We start from the raw sequence: 19,870 nt of genomic DNA on the forward strand, positions 1-19,870 counted from the left end.
CTTAAATAAATTAATAGAAATGATGGCTGATAGCAAAATATAAATATGTCTGTAATTTGTTATATATTTGGATTGTTGATCCACTTGGAATTTATCCTGATGTGTAGTGCTAGATAGGGATCCAGTTTTTAAAGTCTTCTTCCAAATGGCTAGCCAGTTGTCCCCAAACCATTTATTATAATAGCCTTGTTTTCCTCACTGATATGAGATTCTGACTTTCTCACACATTAGATTCATGGTATGTACTGGGATCTATTTCTGCTTTTGTTGTTTCATTGACGTGTTTATCTGTTCATACTCCAGTTCCATATCATTTTAGTTATTTATACTAGACTGTTTTAATGTCTGATAGGTATTATTATCTCTTATTTTTTGAATTTTCTGCCTATTCTTGCTTGTTTTTTGAATTTTGTCATTTTCTGAATTTTCTTGACTATTCTTGCATATGTTTCTTCATATGAATTTTTTTTTTTGTTTAACTATTATGGAAAACATCAAACATATATAAAAGTATGATCATTGAATTTCCATTACGCAACTTAAGTGCTTATCAGTATTTCACTATTTTGTGTTTTAGCTATTTCCCCTTTCCTTCTTATTTTTTTGGAGTATTTTACAACTATCTCACCTATCATGTCATTCTTAAGTTTTTTAGCCTGTATCTCTAAGAGATAAAGATTTTAAAAAATTAAAACACAAAAATTTAAACAAAAACTTTTGTTAGATGGCTCATTATCCCAATCTAACAAAATTAATATTAATATGAATTAGTAGTCATAATCCATTATTATCCACATCTAGTTTAGTTTTCCCTGATTTTTTTCTCAGGGGTCTTGGTTTGTTCAAATCAGGATCCACACAAAGTCCTCACTTTGCATTTGGTTGATATGCTCTGTGAATCTTTAATTTGTAACAGCCTTCTCCTTCCCAACTTCTGTGTTGAGTTTTCTTCACTTTTTCTTGTTCTGTATGTTTTTTTACTACGATTTCTGTGATGTCTATTTTCCCTTTTGCTCCTCATATAAATGTCTCAGTCTTGCTTTCTTAAATTCGTATTTTTCTTTACTTTTGTGAGTTCTGCCACTTCCTGTTTTATATTCTTTTGCTATTTGGCTGTCACTCACTCTGGTTTGGGCAATCCAGTCTTCTATTCTTTTGGTACTGTCATTGTGTTCTTAAGTATTTTAGTTTAGTTTAGTTTTTGGCATACTGTTTTCATCTACTTTGCGGCAACATTTCTTTGGTGAGTTTCATTATCTACTGGAAAGATATACTGCTTGTTTTCAGTTTTTTTCTTATGGTTTTTTTATGTTGAGAGATGAGTTGCCTTTTCAGTTACTTGTGTTTGAATGAGATTTATTTTGCTGGAGGTTCCTGTGTGGGGAAATGGGCAGGGTTAGCTTTACAAGCATCATTGTGTTAAGGGCTCCCTCCTAAGGTACACTTCTCTGGCTCTTAAAGCCTACCCTGGATTAGGAAGAATCGTACTACCTCCATACCTGTGCTTCCCTGAATTCCTCACAGCCTTTGCATTTCAAGTTGCTGCAGCTACTTTTAGGGTTTATATTTTGCTGGCATTTTCTGAGTGCTTATGCCTTTTCTTCTCCCTCCCTACTTTTCTGTTCTCTGTTTCTGCTTCCCTTAGCAACCCTGTCTTTTTAGTTAATCTGTCTACTTCTTTTTCTCAGCAGCTCTCTTGGGATGAGACCCCTCAGCATCACATTTTTTTCTGTGATCCCCTGGTGGCGTGATAGGGGCCAGTTGGCTTTGCCTTTATCATCACCTGGCAAGGTTTACTTATCCTGTTTTATTGTTTTCAGATTTGCTTAAAGTAGTTTTAACTGAGGGTGGCACCCTTAGCACTCCCTTGTTTTCCCCCTCTATGTATAGGGTACCTATGGTTCTGGTACTAGTGTTTGCTATTTGGGGGCGGGTTCAACCACATTTACAAATCAAATTTGATTTACAAATTTAAAAAGTGATTTAAATTTGTGCAATTTCCCATTTCCTAGTTTACACTGAAGGGTAGCTTTTGTTTTGTTTTGGTTGTCTTTCTCTAAGCTTGATACCAGCTTTGGAGGTTAAGATTTTTATCATGTTAAGGAACTATATATCTATTTCTATTTTACTAAGATTTTTAAAAAATCAAGAATACTGAATTTTATCAAATTCTTTTTCAACATCTATGGAGAAATTTGATTTTGTAACATTATTTTCGAGAATTATATAAGTAGATTTTCTAGTATTAAACCATTTTTGTATTCTTGTAATTTTGGTGTTTTAGACTTGCCTTATCTCTTCATCTGGTCATTTTATAGATGTAGATGCTTTCTATATGCCTGATAATATAATATATTTTCTATTTGTGGAGTCTAGTGTTCTCTATGTGTGGTAAGCCAAACTTGTTAATTGTGTTGCTCAAATCTTCTATGATCTTACATTTTTAAAAAATCTGGTCCAGCCATTGCTGAGACAGATATGTTAAAATCTTCCACTTTGATTATGGGTAGATGTATCAATTTCTCATTATAATTGTTTATATAGAAACTGTTACAGGCAAAATGTAAGAAATTTTATATCTTTCTGGCAAATTGGCAAATATTAAAAGATTATGTATTATATTTATCCCTAATAATGCTTTTGGCCTCATTGTCTATTTTATATGATGTCTTTATACCTAATACCACCTAAATTTGTATGTGGCTTATGTTCTTTTTTTTTTATAAGGCCAAACTTAAAAAAAAAAATTATTATTGATATTGACATGTTCACTTCCTGTGTTGTTGCGTAATTTTTTTCAGATCCACCCTTTCACTGAGTGTTACCCTTTGAGGTTCCTGCCTTCATGCGAAGGAGTGAAAGAGTTGCATCTCAATTCTCTGTGTTGTGTGGTTTCAAGACCCTTGTTTCAGGTCTCCATGGGGGACTTTAATAAGTTTTAATTGCTAATTCTTTGGATATAGAAATAACCAACAGCCAGATGGGGCACAGTGGCTCATGCCTGTAATCCCAGCACTTTGGGAGGCTGAGGTGGGCAGATCACTTGAGATCAGGAGTTGGAGACTGGCCTGGTCAATATGATGAAACCCCATGTCTACCAAAACATACAAAAATTAGCTTGGCGTGGGTGCGCACACCTGTAATTCCAGCTTCTTGGAAGGCTGAGGTGGGAGAATTGCTTGAACTTGGGAGGTCACAGTGAGCCGAGATGGCGCCACAGTGCTCCAGCCTGGGCGTCACAGAGTGAGACTCTGTCTAAAAGAAAGAAAAAAAGAAAGAACCCAACAGCCAGCTTTCTTCAATGTCAGTTTATACTGATTGGCTCATGGATTTCTTTTATTATCTTGATAATTTGCCTATGTGTTTATTGGGATGGCTGTTATGTATTATCCTTCAGTTTTCAGGTATTTTGTGATGGGAGAATTTCCAGATAATCCTGTCAGCCACATTGCTGGAAATGCAAGTCTTCAGATTAAATATATATTTTTGAAACCAATGCTTAAATACTTGGTGGGGAAAGAGAAAGAAAATCATCTCCTTTTTTTGTTGTTGTTGTTGACGTTTTTCTTTTTAGCATGCGGCAGAACTGATTAAAACAGTGGCATCTCGCTATGATGAATATGTTAATGTGAAGGATTTTTCTGACAAAATCAATCGTGCCCTTACTGCAGCAAAGAAGGATAATGACTTCATTTATCATGATCGAGTTCCAGACCTTAAAGATCTAGATCCTATTGGCAAAGCCACACTTGTGAAATCCACCCCAGTCAATGTACCCATCAGTCAGAAATTTACTGGTATGTCAATTATTCAGACACACGTTAATCTTATTTTCCTCTAGTTTACTCTGTTTTTCCTAGCTAAAAATCACATATTTGCTATCGTATGCTTTGAATATAATTCGCTTTCATGTTGTTTAAAATGAATATAAGAATAAATATTGTATTGTGTCAGTGCAATGTTAAGATGGAAAGTAAACAAAGCATATGTAAAGTATACAGTGGTTAGAAGACTTGAAACTGTGTGTTTGATGAAGACTGTAGCACTTGTCATTTTGTTAACATTTGTTATTTATGATGCTGCCATTAAAAATAAACAAATATGGCCGGATGTGGTGGCTCACACCTGTAATCCTAGCACTTTGGGAAGCTGAGATGGGTAGATTGCTTGAGCTCAGGAGTTAGAGACCAGCCTGTGCAACTGGTGAAACCCTGTCTCTACCAAAAAAAAAAAAAAAAAAAAAAAAAATTGGCATGGTGGTGCATGCCTGTGGCTTTAGCTACTCTGGACGCTGAGGTGGGAGGTTTGCTTGAGCGTGGGAGGTGGAGGTTGCAGTGAGCTGAGATCGTGCCACCATACTCCAGCCTGGATGACAGAGTGAGATCTCTTCTCAAAAAATAAATAAATAAAATAAAATAAAAATGGAATATAAAAATAAACCACAAAAATACTGTTTTTTTTTTCTTTTTTTTGAGACAGAGTCTCGCTTTTGTCGCCCAAGCTGGAGTGCAGTGGCACTATCTCCCTCACTGCAACCTCCGCTTCCCGGGTTCAGGAGATTTCTCCTGCCTCAGCCTCCCAAGTAGCTGGGACTACAGGTGCCCGCCACCACGCCCAGCTAATTTTGTATTTTTAGTAGAGACAGGGTTTCTCCATGTTGGTCAGGCTGGCCTGGAACTCCTGACCTCAGGTGATCCACCTGCCTCGGCCTCCCAAAGTGCTGGGATTACAGGCATGAGCCACCGTGCCCAGCCTGTTTCTTTAAACATGTAAACTTCTGTAGTGATATTTGTATGAGATAAATAAATGTTATTATATTGTAGATGTATACAACAGATGGTAGCCTCTAGCTGAGATCCCAAGGAGAACATTCTGTTACTGGGAAAGGGTGATTATATGTTTATTTAGCAAACACAAAGTGTTTACAATGTGCCAGGCACTCCTTAAGCACTTTACAAATATTAGCTCATTAGTTTTCACAAGTGCCCTGAGAGGGGTACTGTTATTATCCCTATTTGATGAGGATACTGATGCACAGAGTGGTTAAGTAATTTCCTCAAGGTCACATAGCTAGGAAGTGTTGGAGCCAGAAATAGAATCCTGCTGCTGTGACCCACTCAGTCAATTTTTAAATTTTTTTTGAGACCGAGTGTTGCACTGTTGCCCAGGCTGCAGTGCAGTGGCACCATCTCAGCTCACTGCAACCTCCGCCTCCTGGATTCAGATGATCCTCCTGCCTCAGCCTCCCCAGTAGCTGGGACTACAGGTGCCTACCATCACACTGGCTAAATTTTGTATTTTTAGTAGAGATGGGGGTTTCACCAAGTTGGCCAGACTGGTCTTGAACTCCTGACCTCAGGTGAGCTGCCTACCTTGGCCTCCCAAAGTGCTGGGAGGGATTACAGGCCTTAGCCACTACTCCCGGCCCCTTGCTCAGTCAATTTAATCAACAAATGAACAGCATCACCGAAGATCCCTCACACATCTGAAAAAGTTAAAGAAAATTAAGTTGAAAGAAGAAACTTTTCATTGTTGCCATTGTCCATGAATGTAGTGATCTAAAAATTCTCTTTATCATTGTGTTTTAAATAGTGATTTAGTTTTGATCTTTAAATATCAATAGACTATTGATATTTTGATCTTTAAATATCAAATATTTATAGACTATGTAAATATTAGAAAGAAAATATGAACAGTTGCTTTTACAGTTCGGATTTTTGTCTTAAAATTTTGTTGTAATTTCTCTTCCTAATTTTAGATCTGTTTGAGAAGATGGTTCCTGTGTCAGTGCAGCAGTCTTTGGCTGCCTATAATCAGAGGAAAGCTGATTTGGTTAACAGATCAATTGCTCAGATGAGAGAAGCCACCACTTTGGCAAATGGGTAGGTAGAGCTTAATTTTAGAGCCTAAAGTTTTCCGTTTGGTTGTTCTTTAGTTCATGAACATTTTAGTTTCTGAGCTTAGAGCTAAGTGTCAAGAGTACATAAAATAGAAAATGTAGACACACACAACCATTTTTGGTGAACATTGTATTTATGAAGCTCTAGCAAATATAGTTGGAAGAAATTATAGAAACAAGGTGAGGCTATTTGACTAAAAATTTGTATTTAAGATGTATTTATTTGGGGGAAATGAGAAGAAGAAATGAACTCAGATACATGGTACGTTTATAGTGTTCCGAACCAATTTCGATAACATTTTCGATAAACGTTCATAGAAACTGAAATGTCCATTAACAGGTGAAAGAGTTTAACAAACTGCTCTATAACCATAAAATGGAATACTGCTCAGCAATAGAAAGACTCAAACTGATACACATAATGTAGATGAATCTCAAAAACTGTAGCTAAGTGAAAAAAAGCAAAACACATTCTAAGTATATACTGTACATAGTGCAAGTACTGTATATGTATATGCTAGAATGATTACCCTTATTTTAAATTGTATAAAAAGTAAAACTAAACTTAAGACACAGAGCAGATCAGTAGTGGCCAGGGGCCAGGAGAAGGAGGACTGGGAAAGGTGCATGAGATAATTTTTTTAGGGTAACAGTAATGTTCTCTATCTTAATCATAGCGCCGGTCACATGGGTTATGGAAGCTGACCCCCTTGCACAGTCAAATCTGCATATAACTTTTGAGTTAACTACTAATAGCCTGCCGTTGACCGGAAGCCTTACCGATAACATAAACAGTCAGTTAACACATATTTTGTATATGTCTTATATAGTATATTCTTACAAGCTAGAGAAAAAATGCTATTAAGAAAATCATAAGGAAGAGAAAATATATTTATTATGATTAAATGGAAGTGGATCATCGTAAAGGTCTTCGTCCTTGTCGATTTCATGTTGAGTAGGCTGAGGAAGAGGAGGAGGGAGGGTTGGTCTTGCTGTCTTAGAGGTGGCAGAGGTGAAAGAGGTGAAAGACCACATATACATGGACTCATGTAGTTCAAATCTGTGTTGTTTAAGGGCCAACTATATTTCTCTCGTAGTTGGCTTGCCTTTTCATGTTTTTAGTTTTGATTAATGCATGGATTTTACCATCATTTTTCTTGAACAAGAAAGGGATGTAAGTTTACGCTAGCATGTGATTAACAGACAGTCCGAGATTTTACAGAGCTTATTTTCTGAGGAGTTCATTGTATTACATAATTTCATTTGCCTTTTTGTCTTTACATAGTAGGTAGGGATATGTTCCTCCCTTCCCCATCATGTAAATGAAATAACTCAGGAATTGTTATTGTGCCACAAAACTGAGAACAGATGAAGATTCTGTAATGAATACTTAGGGCATCTATTTTCTGTTGACATTTTGCCTAGATGATGTGAAATTATAACTATTGATTCTGTTGAAAGAGAGCAGAAAAGAAAAAAATAATTTGTGTATTGTTTCTGACTTGTTAGAGATACTGTAACAATCAAAAGTATAAAAGACTTTTTTTAGGATAGAATTTTTGACTTTTAATTACTTAGACTGAAAGAAGTTTGAACTGTAAACCAATGATACCTAATATATTTTAATGTGGTCATAGTTTTTCTTATTTTTTGGCTTTTTTTTTTTTTTTCCCCCCCGAGACGGAGTCTCACTCTGTTGCCCAGGCTGGAGTGCAGTGGCGAGATCTCAGCTCACTGCAACCTTCGCCTCCTGGCTTCAGGTGATTCTCGCGCCTCAGCCTCCGAAGTAGCTGGGATTATAGGTGCCCACCACTATGCCTGACTAATTTTTGTATTTTTATTAGAGACGGGATTTCACCATGTTGGCCAGGCTGGTCTCGAATTCCTGACCTCAGGTGATCTGCCTGCCTTGGCACCCCAAAGTGCTGGGATTACAGGTGTGAGCCACTGCACCAGCCTATTTTTTGGCTTTTAATTCTGAATTGTGAACTTAATTTTTTTAATGATTTTGGTTTAATTTCATCAATCACTGATTTTTTTTGTTTTGTTTTTCTGTTAATCTTTGTTTTTCATTGATAGGGCTTATCTAGTTTTTCTGGGTGCTAACTCCATTGCTGTTGATTTGGTTATAGAAGATTAAATTAAATAAAGTAAATATTGATGAGGAGTTATTTTAAATTGTTTTAGACTTCAACATAACATAGTATCTCATTTTTTCAGGGTGCTAGCTTCCCTTAATCTTCCAGCAGCAATTGAAGATGTGTCTGGAGACACTGTACCTCAGTCTATATTGACTAAATCCAGATCTGTGATTGAACAGGGAGGCATCCAGACTGTTGATCAGTTGATTAAAGAGCTGCCTGAATTACTGCAACGAAATAGAGAAATCCTAGATGAGGTATGTTTTATAAGATTTGCTTTTCAAGTATAAACACTGTGATCCCTTGATGTCCAGCAGGGATTGGGCCTGGAGACTTCCTCATGCTAGTGTTCACAGTGTAGTTAGTATTCATCACTTTGGTGAATTTACTGTGGCCCAGAGCCTTCTCTTTAGCATAAGAGAAATTCTGGTTGAGTGAGAATGGGTTTCATTCGTATCTTAAGGGTAAGTAAGTACACATTAATGAAACTCAAATGACCACTGTGTAAAACTAGTATACCAAGATAAATTAACTATTATACAAACTGTTCAGTCTTTGTAATTATTGACTTATTTTATACATAGGCAGATCAACTTTCTTGTAATCATGGAAATTAGACAAAGGAAGTTAGGCCATCAGATGTTTTATAAGGCAACTGCATCCATTTTCCAGTAGAGATGGCATTTTATTAGTAGGAGTGAAATATTATTTATAGTTTTTTTGGCTAAAGCTAACTGTTGGCCAGTGTTATTCTCTTTTTATAGTGCTTTCACCTCTTCTCCCTAATTGGTAAAGTTTCTTTCCTTAGCAAAAATACATTTCACTGGTTATATGGGCTTTTGCCAGTTTAGGAGTCATGTTACCTATTTTAGATGACTTATCAATGCTTTAATCTATGATGTTTTGATTTTTCAGTTAACTTTCAGAGGATATTGTATTTATACCATTTCCAAGTACTTTGGGGTAGGGGCAGAGTACTTGAGAGAGTGTAAGTCTTGTGGATGAGAATATTTACCTCCCAGGGTCATTTAGATAATTAATTAAGCTAGAACAGTAAGATGCCTAGCCTTTGGACTGTAGGATATGCTTTAATAAGTTACAGCTATTATTACTATTATATTCCTTTAATGATGATGGTGTATTGCAGTTACTTTAACTGTTATGATGATGAGATAGTGATTGTTACTCACCTTTCAATCCAAATCAGCTTTTGAAAAAGGTTAAGGTGGAAATTTACTGCGTTGTTGACTTGAGAAAGCTGCTATTTATGAGGAGTTCTATATTAATTATACAGTTGACATTCACCAGCCTTATTTGTGTAGACACATTCAATAAACAGAAAAACTAAAGAAATCATAATTGGTATTACGTACTTCAGTACTAAAGCTTTTCTGTGTTGTACTTGATAGAAATGCAGAATCTCAGGCCCCATGTCAGACCGACTGTATCAGGATCTGAATTTTAACAAGATTCCCAAGTAATTTGTGTGTGCCTATTAAAATTTGACAAACACTGTTGTACCTTATAGTTCTTTAAAATTTGTTGATTTGTGAGTAAAGAAGCATGTGATCTGGTGTTTCACTGAAAGGACATTTTTCTAATGTCCTTTTTAAAATTATGTCTAATAATTTCTTTATTAGCCATAGGGAGAAGAAAGTGGAGAGTATTGTATAAGACCACATGCAAGTGGCAGCAGCAAGAAGTAATTGTCTGATAGTGAGGGAGGAGACAAACACTAAGAAATGCAGGCATAGCACATCAAATGAAAAGCAGTCTTGGGACATTTAGCAAATAGAAGTAAGAGTAAATCATCATTTAATAGTTGGTAGTTTACACATAATTCATTGGTTAAGGACTCAGAATGTAGAGTTGTATTTGGATTTGATTCCCAGCTCTTAAACCTACCTGTGACTTGGGGTAAAGTACTTAATATCTTCATGTTTCAGTTGATCATCCAAAAAAATAGGGTTAATATTAGTTAGCCAATAAGATAGTTGTGAAGTGGAATTTGTGTGTACTACTTAGTAGTTATATAAATATTAACTGTATTTCCTTTTAAGTTGCTATTAATTGAATATGTATTTTTGGTTTTGTAAATTTTTTTTGATAGGAACATTGTCTAATGTGTCAATTGTGAGAAGCATCTTTAGAAATATGAAAACATAAAAAAACCTCACATTAGTGTTTATGCATAAGTCTGTTGTCTAACTTAATGTGAGGTACTTTTATTTATCTTACTTGATGTTCCTAACAGCCTTGTGTGTGTTATTCTGTCACTTGTACTTGGAGAGTCTGATTTTTAAGTAAGTTGTAAATTTAAGTTGTAAAGCTGATACTCTTTTTGAGTGTTCATCTCTGGTAGCTTTCAGAAATTTTGTTTTGGTCTTGATTTTTATAAATTTGAAGTGTTCACTAGTTTTTTTAAAAATAATAATTTATCATACTTAGGATCTTTATATCTTAGATCCCTATCCATGGATTCTGTTTGTTCATTCCTTTTTGTCCATTCTTTCCATAATCTCCTCATGAATTTCTTTAGATTGATAGTATCAGTTCTACATATCACTTAACATTATCTTTAACATTTCCTGTTTGTGTTCTTGTTCTTCTTTCAGGGGGACTATCTTAGGCCAGCCTTCCAGCTCATTAATAGGCTCTTCAGCTGTGTTTTTTAACATTCTTAAGCCATTCTATTGAGTGGTTTTGTTGTTGTTAATTTTATTGATCTTTTTCATTTCTAAGATATCTAATTCCTCGTTTTAAAAACTCACCTATATTTATCTTACAACTGCATGTAGGTTTTTTTTTGGTAAAATTCACATAACGTAAATTTTCCATTAATTTCCTCAAAGTGTATGTTTCAGTGGTTTTCAGTTTATTTGCAGTGTTGTGTGAGTATCATCCCCCTAAAAGAAATCCTGCACCCATAAACAGTCTCTCCTCGTTCTCCCTTTCCCCTGCCCTTGCCAAACACTAATTTAGCTTTTGTCTCTGTGGATTTATTGAAATGTCTTCTGGACATTTCATATAAGTGGAATCATATAATATGCGGTCTTTTGAGTTTGGCTTTTTTAACTTAGCATAATGTTTTTAAGGTTCATCTGGGTTGTAGCATGTATCAGTCCTTCATTTCTTTTTGTGACTAAATAATATTCCATTGTATTCTTAAACCCTATTTTGTTTATCCTTTCCTCAGCTGATGGATATGTGGGTTGTTTCCACTTTTTGACAATTCCACATATAGTAGTGACCCCCTTATCTGCAGGGGATATGTCCCGTGACCCCCAGTGGAGGCCTTAAACTTTGGATAGTAGTGAACCTTAGTATTTTTTGTTTTTTTAAATCTGATAATCAAGATGGCTTCTAAGTGACTAACTGGCAGATAGTATATACAGCGCAGATACACTTGATGAAGGGATGATTAATAACCCAGGCAGGAGGAGCAGGAGCAAGAGATTTCATTACACTGTTCAGAACTATGTACAATTTAAAACTTGTGAACTGTTTATTTCTGAGATTTTTCATTTAATATTTTCAGACCATGGTTGAACTCGGGTAGCTGAAACTGCAGAAAGCAAAACCATGGATAAGGGGGAGACTACTGTAATGCTGCTATATGTGTACAAGTTTTTGTTTCAATGTCTGTTTTTAATTTTCTTGGGCATATACCTGGAGCACAGTTGCTGAGTCATTTGGTGGGTTTAAGTTTAGCTTTTGAGGAACTGTCAAACTCTTTACCACAGTAGTTGGACCATTTTACATTTCTACCAGCAGTGTGTGAGGGTTCCAGTTTGTCTATATCCTTACCAACCCTTATAATTGTCCATTAAAAAAAAGTACAGCCACCCTAATGTGTGTGAAGTGGTATCTCATTGTGGTGTTGGTTTGCATTTTCCTAATGATCAGTGATGCTGAGCATCTTCTCATGTGCTTGGTTGCCATTTATGTGCCTTCTTTGGAGAAATGTCTGAGTCTCTGGCCCTTTTAAAAATTGGGTTGTCTTTTTATTGTTGAATTATAAAAGCTCTTTATGTATTTTGGATACTAGACCTTATTATATATATGATTAACAAATATTTTCCCCCATTCTGTGGGTTGTCTTTTCATTCTCTTGATAGTATTTTTTTTGATGGAGGAAAGTTCTTTTGATACAATAGTTTATCTGTCTCTTTGTTGCTTGTGCTTTTGGTGTTATATTTAGGATTCCATTGCCAAAAATTTATGAAGACTTATCTTTATTTGTTCTTTTATAGTTTTATAGTTTTTTTTTTTTTGAGATAGAGTTTCGCTCTTATTGCCCAGGCTGGAGTGCAGTGGCGAGATCTGGGCTCACTGCAGCTGCCTCCTCCCATCAATTCTCCTGCCTCAGGCTCCCAAGTAGCTGAGATTACAAGCATGTGCCAACACACCCAGCTAAATTTGTATTTTTTAGTAGAGACAGGGTTTCACCATATTGGTCAGGCTGGTCTCGGAATTCCTGACCTCAGATGATCCGCCTGCCTCGGCCTCGCAAAGTGCTGGGATTACAGGCGTGAGCCATTTCGTCCGGCTGAGTTTTACAGACTTTTTTTTTGTTTGTTTGTTTTGAGACGGAGTCTCGCTCGGTCACCCAGGCTGGAGTACAGTGGCACGGTCTCGGCTCACTGCAAAATCCGCCTCCCGGGTTCACGCTATTCTCCTGCCTCAGCCTCCCAAGTAGCTGGGACTACAGGCGCCCACGACCACGCCCGGCTAATTTTTTGTATTTTTAGTAGAGACGGGGTTTCACCATGGTCTCGATTTCCTGACCTCGTGATACGCCCGCTTCAGCCTCCCAAAGTGCTGGGATTACAGGTGTGAGCCACTGCACCTGGCTGAGTTTTACAGTTTTAACTCTTAGGTTTAGGAGTTGAATTCCTTTTGAATTATATCTTGTATGTGATGTGAGGTAAGGGTCCAACTTCTTTTTTTGAGTTTAGTTATTCAGTTTTTTCCAGCACCATTTATTGAAGGGAATGGTCTTGGCACCTTACTGGAAAATCGCATGATTTATATGTCTATACTTAGGCCATTACCACATTGTTTTTACTAATGTAGCTGTATAGTAAGTTTTGAAACAGGTGTAAGTCCTGCAACTTTTCTCTTTTTTTGCAAGATTGTTTTGTCTGTTTGCAGTCTGTTGCCATTCCATACGAATTTTAGGATCAGCTTGCTGATTTCTGCAAAAATAAACAGTTAGAAGGTTGTTAAAGATTGCATTGAATCTTTAGATCAATTTGGGGAGAATTGCCAGTCTTAACAATCTCAGGTTTTCCAATTCATGAGCCCAGGAAGTCTTTCCAGTTTTTTAGGTCTTTTTTCTCAACATTGTTTTGTAATTTTCAGTGTAAATGTCTTGTCCCTCTCTGGTTAAACTTATTCGTAAGTATTTTATGCTTTTTTGATGTTATTGTAAATGGAATTGTTGTCTAATTTCCTTTTTGGATTGTTCATTGGTAGAGTATAGAAATGCAGCTGGTTTAATATTCTGCAACTTTGCTGAATTTATTATTTCTAATAGTTTTTTTTGTGGATTATTTAGGATTTTCTATATATAAGGTCATATCATCTGCAAGTAGAGGTAGTGTTACAACTTCCTTTTCAATTTGGATGCCTTTTTGTTGTTGTCGTAGTCTAATTGTCCTGGCCAGTGCGGTGTTGGACTGGTGAGTTGGACTGTGACGGTGTTGGAATGGTGAGAGTGGACATTCTTGTCTTGTTCTTAATCTTAGGCGGAAAGCTTCCAGTGTTTCACTATTAAGTATGTTAGTTGTGGGATTTTCATAGATGGCCTTTATGAGGTTGAGGACGTTCCCTTCTAGTTTGTTAAGGTTTTTTGGTTATGAGTGTTGGATTTTGTCAAATATTTTTTCTGCATCTCTTAAGATGATCATACGGTTTTTCCTTCATTCTGCTGATGTGGAATATTCTATTAATTGATTTTCAGATGTGAATCACTTTTGCATTCCTGGGACATCCTACTTGTCATGGTTTATAATCCTTATAATGTGCTGCTGGATTTGGATTGATAGTATTGTGTTGAAGATATTGTGTTTATATTCATAAGAGATACTGCTTTGTAGTTTTCTTGTAGTATCTTTGCCCTTCAACTCATATGCCTTAGGGTGTGTCATTTGTAAATAGCATGTAGCAAGATTTTTCTTTTTAATTTAATTTGTCTTAACCTGGAAGGTTAAACCCTTTAATTTATCCCTAATTTCTTAAAATATATTAAATGTATTTATTTTATATTATTTATCTTGTAATTCCAATATCTGTAGTTTTTGTGGGTTTGATTCTACGATTTGTAGTTTTTGCTGATTCTTGCTTATGGTGGCTTGTTTTCTCTTGTGTTCAGTTTTTTTGTTACTGTTTTTTACTTTAAAACTTTAAAAAATAGTTTCAGATTTACAGAGACTTTGCAAATTTAGTGTAGAAGGTTCCTGTGTATTTTTCACCTAGCTTCCCTGAAAGTTAAAATCTTATGCTGTCATGGCACATTTGTTAAAACTAGGAAATTGACAGCGGTACAGTATTATTACTCAGATTTTACCAGTTACTCCACCAGTGTTCCTCCTTCTGTTCCAAGATCCAGTGCAGAGTACTGTATTGCATTTAGTGCTCAGTGAGTTTTGATTGTGCATTCATATTTCCTGTAATTTATTTGTGGAAATTCATTGAGATCTAGGTTTAAGGTGAATTCTAGAAAGGATTTGTGTTCGCTTCTGCCATAAAAAGGCATTATATACTTGGCACCTCCTTAAAGTTAAGAGGTTTTTTCCTTTCTTTTATAATCTTTTAATTATAATTTACCTTAGGACTTTGTGTCACACAGATAGTGTGGTTTCTAGTCCCAAGTTCAGGCTTTTGATCTGGAATCTCAGATAATATTTCTTCAGACAGGCATGTTTTCTTCTGTAGGGCAGTTTTCTGTTTTAAAGATTCATCCACTGAGAATCACCTATTTGGAAGTATACTGGTTTGAAGGTGGAGAGTGCTTTTGATCTGACCTCTCACCTTTTATTGTCCCGACCTATGTTTCTTGTTGACTTTCCATGTTCTAAATTCACAATCCAAGCCAATGGTGAACTACACAGCTGGTGAACTATGGATGGGTGGGCCAAATGCTGGCTTGTTGCCTGCTTTTGTCGTTAAGGATAATTTTTATCTTTTTTAGAGCATTGTCAAAAAGAAGAATTCTGTGTGACATAGACGGTGGCCCACAAAGCCTAAAATATTTACTCTGTGGTGTTTGACAGAAGTTTGCTATTCTTTGTCCTGAGCTATCAGGAATTGTCATATATTGCTGGTGCTAGCACAGTGTCTACTGGTAGATTAGTATTTTCTTGTGTTTCTGGCCCCCTACTATCCTGTCATCTTATCTATGCATTAAAAAGGCATTTAAAAATATGTAAACATAATTTTCTGTTTATTGTATTGGAATGGAAGTCTAAATCTTTTATTTTCATGTAATTGATCAGTTTTCCCCTTTGTTTTATTTATGGCTTCTATTTATTTTAATCTTAAAACTTTCTTTAAATTGGTGTATGGATGTAAATAGTCTCTTATTTATTTTTCCTTTTTTTTTTTTAACTGAGAAAGGTAATAGCTAATTCAGCCTTAAATTTATAAGACTTTTTGCTAAATGCATTATAACTTAGATGTCTGCAAGAAAAAAGTCGATTTATATTCTAACCTAGTATTCCCATCTCACCAAATTCTCACTTATATTGTATATGAACATTTGTTTAATGCTTTACATTTTTTATACCAGAAATGACATTTCAGGGTTCTTTTTGCTTCCGTTTAAAGTCATTAAGGTTGTTGGATGAAGAAGAAGCAACTGATAATGATTTAAGAGCAAAATTTAAGGAACGCTGGCAAAGGACACCATCCAATGAACTGTATAAGCCTTTAAGAGCAGGTAAAAATGTGTATAAATGACCTTCATTTAAATAAATTCCCAATTTGGACCCACATTTTTGCTTGATTAAATTAGGCTCAGTTGTAAATTCATTTTTACTGAAATTGTTTTTCCTCAGTTTTAGTATAAAGATTTAAAAAGTTCACAAAAGTAATCTGCCCATTGTCAGAAGTACAGATTCTTAAGAAGGGTATAAAGTGAAAATTAAAATGATCCTCCAACTTTCATTTTCTATTCTAAGCTCTGTGCATATTTTATTTTATTTATTTAATTTTTTGAGACAAGGTCTCACTCTGTCACTCAGGCTGGAGTGACATAGGTCACTCCAGGCTGCAGGATCATAGGTTATTGCAGCCTCAACCTCCAGGGCTCAAGCAATGCTTCTACCTCAGCCTCCTGAGTAGCTGACACTATAGACACATGCTACCACGCCTGGCTAATTTTTGTTTTGTATTTTTTGCAGAGATGAGGTTTTATCATGTTGCCCTGGCTTGTCTTGAGCTCCTGGGCTGAAGTGATCCACCTGCCTCCACCTCCCAAACTGATGAGATTATAGGCTTGAATCACCATGCCTGGCCCCTGTGCATATTTTAAAAACATAAATGAGGGCATATTGCATTTATGGTTTTGTAATTTTTTTTCATTTAGTAGTGAATCCTGGGTGGTAAAAAAAAAAAAAAAAAGAGCTTTAAGTTATTTTGAGGCCAAACTTATGCTGCTTAAGACTTGGATTATTAAGATTTTGTGCTAGCTGAGATAAATGCTGTCTTCATGGTGGCTGCAGATTAGTTTTACTTATCTTTGTAAAAAGTTTGCATATTATTGAGATATTTCTAAAAATAAATCTTTTTTTTTGTTTTTTTAAAGTCACATTGCTCTTTTGAGAGAGGAGTACTTTTAAAATAAATGGACCAATTTTTGGAGAGAATGATTTCTTCCTACATTCATGAGTTGTAGGAAAAGATTAATATTAATTAGCTTTTATTTGGCAGATAATAACTACCAAGTATATTTTAAGGTATAGCTATGCTTTTGATTTTATAAGTGATTTTGTCATCTTTCCAAAAACGAGAATGCAAAGACTGTTAGGAGCTGTTTTTATTATTAAGTGAATAGGAGTCTATAGAAGGGGAAGATAAGTAAAGTTGGAGACTAGAACTCAACATATAACCAGCCCATAAACGTTGCTGTTAGAATCACTTCTATGCTCTCGAAACTTTTATTTTCTCCCAGAGGGAACCAACTTCAGAACAGTTTTAGATAAAGCTGTGCAAGCAGATGGACAAGTGAAAGAATGTTACCAGTCTCATCGTGACACCATCGTGCTTTTGTGTAAGCCAGAGCCTGAGCTGAATGCTGCCATCCCTTCTGCTAATCCAGCAAAGACCATGCAGGGCAGTGAGGTAAGAAGGGCATTTTGATGTGGGTGGTCATCTGCTTAAGAAAACCACATTCAAGCCATTTTATATAAAGAACTGCCAATTTTCTTATTGTCATCTTTAAAAAAATGCAGAAATAAATTGGGGTTGTTATATTTAAAGTAGTATATAGACTGTGTAATAGATAATTATACTAATATTAACTGTCCTATAATAGTAACTTCCATTTATTGAATGCCGTTTTTTGAACTAAATTTTAGATACTTCACAGGTCAACATTATTTAATTCGGGTTTTATAAAAGAGAGAAACTTGGAAGTATAGAAATTTCCTGAAATGAAAGACTGGGTATGGCCGGATACACAAATTCTTTATTTCTTACATTACTCTATACTCCCTTCCACCTTGTTTCACTGGGACTACCTTTGAAATGAAGATTGACAAGGTGTGCATGTTAATAAATGGATAGCACCATCATGGTGTTTCTACTGATGACAGGAAAGAGAAAATCGAATAGTAGGGCATCTGATTTGGAAAGTCCTAAAAGAAGAGAAAGTGCAAGTATAATTTAATGGCCTATCACTGGAGGTAGGGTAAGTTAGTAGAATAAGATAGAGGTCCCAAATCTCTGCACAGGAAAACAAGCCAAAGGGCAAGAAATACTGCTGAAAACTTCTTGAAAAAAGTGAATTTCCTGGGATAGTAAGTTCTGAAAAGTATTAGTTTCATTCCTTATTTGTCTTTCCATAGAAGCATTTTATATATTTCATATATTTATTCCGAGACCTACTGGATATCTGCTCTGTGTAAGGCACTATGGTGGATACATTGGAAAATTAACATGAATTATACACAGGCTTTACCCTCAATTTATGATCCATTGTGGAATATCAGTCATGTACAAGGATGACTGTAATATAGGGAAGAAGTTTAAAAATGTCACAGGGAAAGTATAGGAAGTATGTTATGGGGATTTAGATGAAGTACTTAAATTTCAGTAATTTGGAGCAGTTCTCTTCAGAGGCTTCTTAAGAGATTGGCGCATTACGAGAACAGAGTGGATAGGCAGAAAAAGTAAACGTGTAGGATCAGAGAAGGGCCGAGTAGTGGCTGTGTCTAGAGAGTTATCAGAGGTACAGAGGATCTGCACACACGGCTTTTACTCCTGGTTTCTCGTGACAGAAGGTTTATAGACATGTTGAGAATGGCTGGAATCTATTTATTTATTCACCAAGTGTTTGAAGGCCTACTATTCCAGAACAGTGCTGAGCACCTTAGTCCCTAACATGAAGAGACAAAAAACTCCTCTGGGTTACCTTTAGTGTAGGGTAAATGCACAGGTACTGGGCACCTGTCAAAGGGAAGAGAAAGCTACATAGTTGAATGTGCATTGAACCTGAATGTAACAGGGGAACCCAATGAAACAAGGAATATGAGTTAGTTGCTTTGAGGACGTAGGGGAGAAAAGGGAGGTGGTCAGAAGGTTAACTTGTAAAGAACAAAGAACCCGAAGAAGAAACTGCAGACCCTTGGAACAGCAATAAATTCTGGTACCTTTTTTATTTTAGAAAAAGATCTCTGTTTAGTACTCTCTTCGTATTCTTTTTGGTGTCTTGTACATGACTCAGAACTATGTGGCTTTCATCCCTTGATTCTTCTGCTTTCAATAGAAAAGCAAAAATGGTTTGTGCTAAGCAATATCTGCATTAGTATGCACTGATTTGTTGATATTTTATTCAGTTGTATCAGTTTTATTAATCCTTAGTTGTGTTACACAGGAGAAAGGAACTTTTGTAGTCAATATGAAGTAATTTTATGGAAGTTTCTTGACAGGGAACCACAAAAATTTCAGTACTCTCTGTATATTCATTTGTCATATGCCTTTATCAAATAAGGCAAGCATCAGGTGTATCAAAGCTATTTCAGATGGTTGTCATAATAGTTGATGACACATTGTAGCCAGAATTTTTATGATAAAAACTGAGTTTTTTGATTGCTGATTAGAGTGATGCAATGTACACGTTTTATTAAAAAGTCCAAGTTTGATGGTAGGGCGGTTCTTTTCTTTCATTGTGAAGAAGCCTACTGTCTAGTTACTTATTTTCAGTCTCTTCAGGCATCTGGTTTTACATATTGACATACTCTGAAAAATTTTGCAGACTAGTGGTAATCTGTATTTAAAAATTTTTATATTAAATACCTAGGATCACTGCTTGTGATTGGTTGCCTATGATCTACTGTGGCCTGAAGTCTAGTCTATGGTTGGCTGGCCAAGCCTTGGCCCTAATGTATATGGGGCTGAGTCTAGCCAGAGGAAGGAACATCTTTTTTTGCACAAGGATGATGTTCAGTTACACTCAAAGTGTTACATCTGCTGGGAGTAATGGCGGGGGGAGGGACCTTTAAAAAAAACGCTTTACCTCTTTAGAGGTACAGCACAGAGAGAACTGTTTAAAACTGTGTGCCCTCCCAAAGGAGTGCCTTTTTTGGATTCACAGACTAGTGGAGGA

General features: G+C 35.9%; 1 protein-coding gene across 2 annotated transcripts in view; it reads left to right on the forward strand.

The window, feature by feature from the left end:
• PDCD6IP (programmed cell death 6 interacting protein) overlaps positions 1-19,870 on the forward strand; it is a 77,034-nt gene that overhangs the window by 35,268 nt on the left and 21,896 nt on the right. For both annotated transcript variants that reach the window (XM_025374758.1, XM_025374759.1), the window contains exons 8-12: positions 3,575-3,797; positions 5,759-5,882; positions 8,120-8,297; positions 15,871-15,982; positions 17,216-17,385. In XM_025374758.1, coding sequence (XP_025230543.1) covers positions 3,575-3,797; positions 5,759-5,882; positions 8,120-8,297; positions 15,871-15,982; positions 17,216-17,385 — 807 coding nt within the window. The remainder of the gene's footprint in view (positions 1-3,574; positions 3,798-5,758; positions 5,883-8,119; positions 8,298-15,870; positions 15,983-17,215; positions 17,386-19,870) is intronic.

This window comes from Theropithecus gelada, chromosome 2 (assembly GCF_003255815.1).
Source record: "Theropithecus gelada isolate Dixy chromosome 2, Tgel_1.0, whole genome shotgun sequence".
Taxonomy (NCBI): Eukaryota; Metazoa; Chordata; class Mammalia; order Primates; family Cercopithecidae; genus Theropithecus; species Theropithecus gelada.